The 6023-nt window shown below is 62.4% G+C and overlaps 1 protein-coding gene across 1 annotated transcript in view; it reads left to right on the top strand.

The window, feature by feature from the left end:
* Positions 1-5989, top strand: part of ARAP1 (ArfGAP with RhoGAP domain, ankyrin repeat and PH domain 1) — a 57267-nt gene extending 51278 nt beyond the window's left edge. The window contains exons 15-23 of the mRNA XM_027774064.1: positions 1013-1147; positions 2743-2878; positions 3144-3246; positions 4030-4225; positions 4474-4525; positions 4617-4780; positions 4927-5134; positions 5446-5551; positions 5955-5989. Coding sequence (XP_027629865.1) covers positions 1013-1147; positions 2743-2878; positions 3144-3246; positions 4030-4225; positions 4474-4525; positions 4617-4780; positions 4927-5078 — 938 coding nt within the window. The 3' untranslated portion in view covers positions 5079-5134; positions 5446-5551; positions 5955-5989. The remainder of the gene's footprint in view (positions 1-1012; positions 1148-2742; positions 2879-3143; positions 3247-4029; positions 4226-4473; positions 4526-4616; positions 4781-4926; positions 5135-5445; positions 5552-5954) is intronic.
* Positions 5990-6023: the final 34 nt, after the last annotated feature.

The raw sequence follows: 6023 nt of genomic DNA, 5'->3' as shown, positions 1-6023 counted from the left end.
ATCGGTCCCGCGGTGTGGGTGGTGGTGTGTTTCTGTGTGCAGGTGCCCCGCCATGGCAGCCCCGTCTACTGCTCTATCTGCAGGGTACTTAGTCAGACCTGGGGTGGGGGTGCTGTCAGACTGGAGTGGGTCCCACCTGACTCTCTCTCTCGGGGTGCCTGGGAAGGAGTGGTATGGGTGAGTAGTGCTGATCATGGCCCAGGCCTGGCTTTGGAGCGGTGTCCCAGGACTGAGGGTGGAGCTCAGCTGCTGGGTCTCTGGGCTTGGGGCCACGGGTGGGTGGGGTATGCCGGGCTGGACAGAGCCCAGGTGTCCAGGGAGACACCGGAGACCACCCAGCTGGCTTGGGCCTGAGGAGCAGAACTCCTCCAGCCCCCACTTACTGACCGCTGGGAAGCAGGGCTGGAGCCAGGCTGCTTTCTGGGGCTTCATGCTGTCTGGAACAAACCTCTGTCTGGGGATTATTTTTATTTAAATTGTATTTATTTCTTCTGTGAGAGAGACAGAGACAGGGACAGACAGATGGGCATTCCCAGCAGGGTCCTCACACTGTACCCACCTGCACTCTTTGCCTGCCCGACTCATGGGTATGAGCATGTGCCAGGTGTGCTCTGGGGGCCCTGGGGTGCAAGCCAGGATCTCCCTGCGTGGTCTGGTCATGTCACTGCTGTGCCTCTGCCAGGCTCCGTGGAGATCAGTACTGAGGCCGCACAGGGCACTTCAGTCCGGTGTGTTGGCTCTGTGCCTCTAGCCAGGAGAGTGGAGTGGGCTAGGAGTCAGGGAGGCTTCCTAGAGGGGGAGGTACTGGAGGTAGGCCCGGGGAACAGACTAGAACGTCCACAGGTGGAGAGAGGTCGAGGAATGGCCTGGGCACAACCCTGGAGGTGGGGGTGGGAGCCTGAGGGTTTTAGTCAGGGAGCGGAGAGCCGGGGCTGGCGACTGGAGTGAGCTCAGCCTGGCGGGACATCCTTTTGGAAGACTGGGTGACCAGCCATTCTTGCCCTCTCCAAAGAGGTACCTCGGCACGACTCGACAAAGCCCCTGGACAAGCACTACTCCGTGGTCCTGCCGACTGTGAGCCACAGCGGCTTCCTCTACAAGACGGCTTCTGCGGGCAAGCTGCTGCAGGACCGCCGGGCCCGGGAAGGTGGGTGTCTGCAGGCCCACCCTGCCCATGGCATCTGGCCTGGCTGTAGGGCCAAGGAAGCCAGGGCTGGCCAGGCTAGTGGGCCCAGGAGGGTGCCATGTGGACTTGGCAGTCGCCTGGGCTATGATTCCTGGACAGGGCCTCTGGCACACAGTAGGCGCTTAATAAATGGACTGTTCAGGGTGGAGGACACTACAGGGCATGTCACTGCCAAAGCTTCCTTTGTTGGGCCCTACTGAACTGGGCCCTGTGCTAGGCATCTGGTATTTGGGGGTGCTTAGGGAGTGGGATGGCAGGGTGTTTGAGGACCTCCCAGTTACCCCAAGTCCGAGTCCAATCCGCCGTCCTGGCCATGTCTCACGAGAACTTGTGCGGTCAGCGCCCCCTCCCACTCCCTCTCTGATCCCTGTCCCTCGCTCACTCAGCTCCCGCTCCACAGGCGGCCTTGCTGCCTCTCAGACTTGCCAGACTCATTCCCACAAGACCTTGCTGTCCCCTCTGCCCTGAATGGTCTCCCCACATATTGGTGTCATTGGTCCCTTCTGTCAGGCCTCTGTTTAAATGTCACTTCTGCAGAGACATCACCCTCACGCACCTTGGCCACAACAGCACATCCTGTTTCTCCCTGCACCCCGTTTTCTTCATCCCACTTACAGACATCGGTCTGCATGCACTCTTTCCATCTTCTCCACCCCTGGAATGTGAGCTCCACTAGGGCACGGGGTTGCCCCCAGCACCCAGGACAGGAGCTAACACACTGTGGGCTCCGGAAAATGACCGCACAGTGAAGGGGACCGAGGTAGAGCTGGGATCCCAACCTCAGGGACAGGCTCAGGGACACAGGCCCTTGGAGACAGGATGAGAGGGTGTTGGCTGTGCTTACGGCATCCCTCGGCCCCCCTCCTGGAATGCCCGTGTTCCTAGAGAGGTTTCTCGGGAGCCGCGAGCTGTTCTCAACCTCACTGCCCCAGTCTACCTGATGATGGCGTTTATGTAACCGCCTGAGTCATCCTTTTGGCCCTGGGTGCCAGGAAGCTCTGAGCCACTGTGGAGCTCAGTGCTGTGAACTACAAGACCGCACAGCCCTGCACTGTTCTTCCCACTACTTCCCTGGTCGAGGTTCCCATTCCGTCTCCTTTATGGGATCTTGTCAGTCTCCTCAGGGCCATTGTAGGGAAGCACAATGCAGAGTGGGGGTGCTTCTGGCGGAGGAGGGTGCGGCACAGGGATGGGCATGAAAGCTGCCCCAGGTGGAGGGAATGGGGTGCCAGATCAAGGGGTGTAGACTGCCCTGAGAACCTGTGGGGCCATGGGTGGTTTGGGGCAGAGGAATACTGGGGTCCAATTTTAACTCCATTACTCTTGGGTCTCGGCAAGGCCGGGCAGGAGACCAGTAGCGCGGTGAAGAGGCCGCTGCAGAGGGTTGGGGCGAGGAGGAGGTGCAGGCTAGACTGGGGCAGTGGCTGTAGAGAGAACAGACTTGGAGGGACTTGTGAGTTCCAACAGAGAGGACATGGGGGGCACAGGGAGGGTGCAGAGGCGGTTTGCATGTGGCTGGGATGGGCTCCCTCACGGCTCCCCTACCTTCTCTCCAGAGTTCAGCCGACGCTGGTGTGTCCTTAGCGACGGGGTCCTGAGCTACTACGAGAATGAGCGGGCGGTGACCCCCAATGGGGAGATTCGGGCCAGCGAGATTGTGTGCCTGGCAGTGCTCCCTCCTGACACCCATGGGTGAGCACCCCTGTGCAGAACCGCAGGCTGTATTGCTGTAAGGTCTAACCCCCTCGGGCAGACAGAGGAACAGACCCAGGGAAGCCCAAGACCTCCCCAGGGCCACACAACAAATGGGGTTGTGCACAGGTTGGCCTAGGGCTCCTGAGACCCAGCCCAAGGCCACTCCACCCTCTTAGGGGCTGGGGAAGAGCGATCGTGAGGGCAGCGTGGAGGGAGCAGAGTGGCAACTGGGGGGCCTGAGTCCCGGCCTGTGTGGTTACAGCTTTGAGCACACCTTCGAGGTGTACACGGAAGGAGAACGGCTATACCTGTTTGGACTGGAGAGTGCCGAACTGGCTCACGAGTGGGTCAAGTGCATCGCGAAGGTGGGCCTGGCGACCTGGGGGTTGTGGGCAGAGCGGGACTCTTATCCCAGCCCCCCTCTGGGATGGAGCAGGGGCTGCCGGAAGGCACCAGGTCTGGGGCAGGCTTCTCAGGCTGAGGGAGTCTGGAGTAATCTGCACCCTTGGGTGCCTGGGGGGCAGTCAGGAGACCTGCTTCGGCCCTGCGGAAGAAGGGCCGTGGGCCCTGCACTCCATAGGTGCTCACTAAGTGAATAATCATGAAACCCGGTCAGAGCCCTCTCCCCCTGGTGGGGTGAGCTCCTTGTCCCTGGAGGTGTGTGAGCAGAGGCTGGAGGGAACAGGCAGGGAGACTATAGGAGAACTCTGCCTTGGGGACTGGAGCCAGGTATCCTCTGAGGTCCCCTATTTTTATCGTCCTCTTGTTCTTTGCTCGGTTAGCTGTGAGTCGTGAGGATCAGCCCTCAGGCTCCTGGGGACCAGGTGAGGCAGTTTTGGGCCTGCTCTTCAGTAGCTCCTGTGTGGGGAGATGGGGGGAGGGTGGGGTCCAGGCAGCAATGACAGCATGGCCACTGGTGCAGCAGGAAGGGTGCTTCGGCGCTGTGGGTGCCGAGAAGTGGTGTGCCTCATGGTGTCTGGGCGTGAAGGAGGGCATGGCAGCCAGGTGGGTCAGGCCGGGCTCAGCCCTGGGGGAGACGCGGCAGCTGGGAAGGAAGAGGGCACTTGTCCACGCCAGGATCCAGGTGTCCGGCAGGCAGCTTGGAGCTGCCGGCTGATGCGGTCTCCCCTGGCCGCCTCCCCCACCAGGCGTTCGTGCCTCCCCTGGCCGAGGACCTGTTGGCCCGGGACTTTGCGCGGCTGGGGCGCCTCCCCTACAAAGCTGGCCTGAGCCTGCAGCGGGCCCAGGAGGGCTGGTTCTCCCTCACCGGCTCGGAGCTCCGCGCTGTCTTCCCAGAGGGACCCTGCGAAGAGCCACTACAGCTGCGGAAACTGCAGGAGCTTTGTGCGTGGGCCCGCGCCTGGGTCCCCAGCCTCCAAGGCACCCTGTCCTGGGCTCCCAGACTCCCCTTGCCTGGGAGCCTCAACTCTTTCCTGGCCTGTCCCGGGAGCCAGTTTGCCCTCTCGTGTCCTCTCCTGTCCCCACTGGTTGGTGGGTGGGTCCCAGGGGCGTGTGTTCGCAGGGAGCCCAGGAGGGAGCAGGCAGGGGAAGCAGGACTGGGCCTGGGCCTCACCTGCCTGGCCCCTCCGCAGCCATCCAGGGAGACAGCGAGAACCAAGTGCTGGTGCTGGTGGAGCGAAGGAGGTGAGCCCGGCCCCCTGGAGGGGACCCTTCCAGGCCTGGGAAGGGGCGGGGCAGGGGCAGGCCAGTCAGTGACTGCCTGGCCCTGGCCCAGGACGCTGTACATCCAGGGGGAGCGGCGGCTGGACTTCACAGGTTGGCTGGCGGCCATCCAGAAAGCAGCAGCCAGCTTGGGGGACACGCTGTCGGAGCAGCAGCTTGGGGACTCCGACATCCCGGTGATTGTGTACCGCTGTGTGGACTACATCACGCAGTGTGGTGAGCCCTGCCCCTAGGACACGGCTGCCCTCCCGACCCCCAGGCCCAGCCGCCAGGCCCTCAGGCCCAATCCCTCTGAAAGGAGCTGTGTCCCCGCCCTGTGACGCAGGGCCTTTGGCCTGACGCTGGTGCCACCCCCCCCCCAGGCCTGACCTCCGAGGGCATCTACCGCAAGTGTGGGCAGACGTCGAAGACGCAGCGGCTGGAGCCTGCGGCAGGACGCCCGCTCCGTGCGCCTCAAGGAGAGCGAGCAGCACGTGGACGACGTCTCCTCGGCGCTCAAGCGCTTTCTGCGTGACTTGCCCGACGGGCTCTTCACTCGTGCCCAGCGCCTGGCCTGGCTGGAGGCCTCAGGTGGGCTCCGCAGCCCCTGCCCAGCCTTGTCCACTACTATGTCAGGATCCCCTCCCTTCCCCACCACGCACCTGGACTAGGCAGGCCCTGCTGCCAGGCTCCTGGCCTTCCTCTGCTTGTTCCATTGTCCCTCAGTACAGGGCCAGGGTCCCTTGAAGACAGCAAACCCTCACCCTTGCTGAGTGCCTGGTCTGCTTAGTCATGGGGACACAGGGCGTGCTGTCACCCAGCAGAGAGGCACAGCAGCCAGAGGGTGGGACAGGGAGGTGGTTCTAGGGGGGTTTCTCACTGGATCTGTGTCCCCCACCCAGAGATCGACAATGAGGAGGAGAAGGTCTCTAGGTACCAAGAGCTCCTGGCGTGCCTGCCCCCTGTCAACCGGGCCACTGTGAAGGCCCTCATCAGTCATCTGTACTGGTGAGTGGCGGGCGATGCCACTGCGAGGCTCTGGGGGACTGGGTGGAGAAGCATCGTCTGCTCTGAGCTCGCTGGCTTCCCGCTCTGGCAACCAGGTGGGCTTGGGAACCAAGTATAGCCTCTGATCAGCCCCTGTCTTGGACGTCCCACAGGGTGGGAAAGAAGAGGATTTTTCAGGGCTGGGTCAGGGTACCTTGGCCAATGTCTCAGATTCCTAGCCCTACTTGCCAGCATCCCAGACATGGCAGAAAGACCTCCCGTCCCCCCTTAGTGGTCTGCCCTGACTGGGACCTTCCCAGGCCTCACTCTAGTGTCCAGTCTTGGACCTGTCAGGAATTGGGAAGGTGGGCGGGAGGTGCCAGGCTGGCCCTTCACTCAAGGCTGGATCTCTCCTCTTCTCCAGTGTCCAGTGCTTCTCAGACACGAACCAGATGAACACGCACAACCTGGCGATTGTGTTTGGGCCCACGCT

This window comes from Tupaia chinensis, unplaced genomic scaffold (genome assembly GCF_000334495.1).
Source record: "Tupaia chinensis unplaced genomic scaffold, TupChi_1.0 Scaffold000047_1, whole genome shotgun sequence".
In the NCBI taxonomy this organism is placed as follows: domain Eukaryota; kingdom Metazoa; phylum Chordata; class Mammalia; order Scandentia; family Tupaiidae; genus Tupaia; species Tupaia belangeri.
Note: the sequence above shows the minus strand (reverse complement) of the source record. Positions and strands in the feature narration are given on the sequence as shown.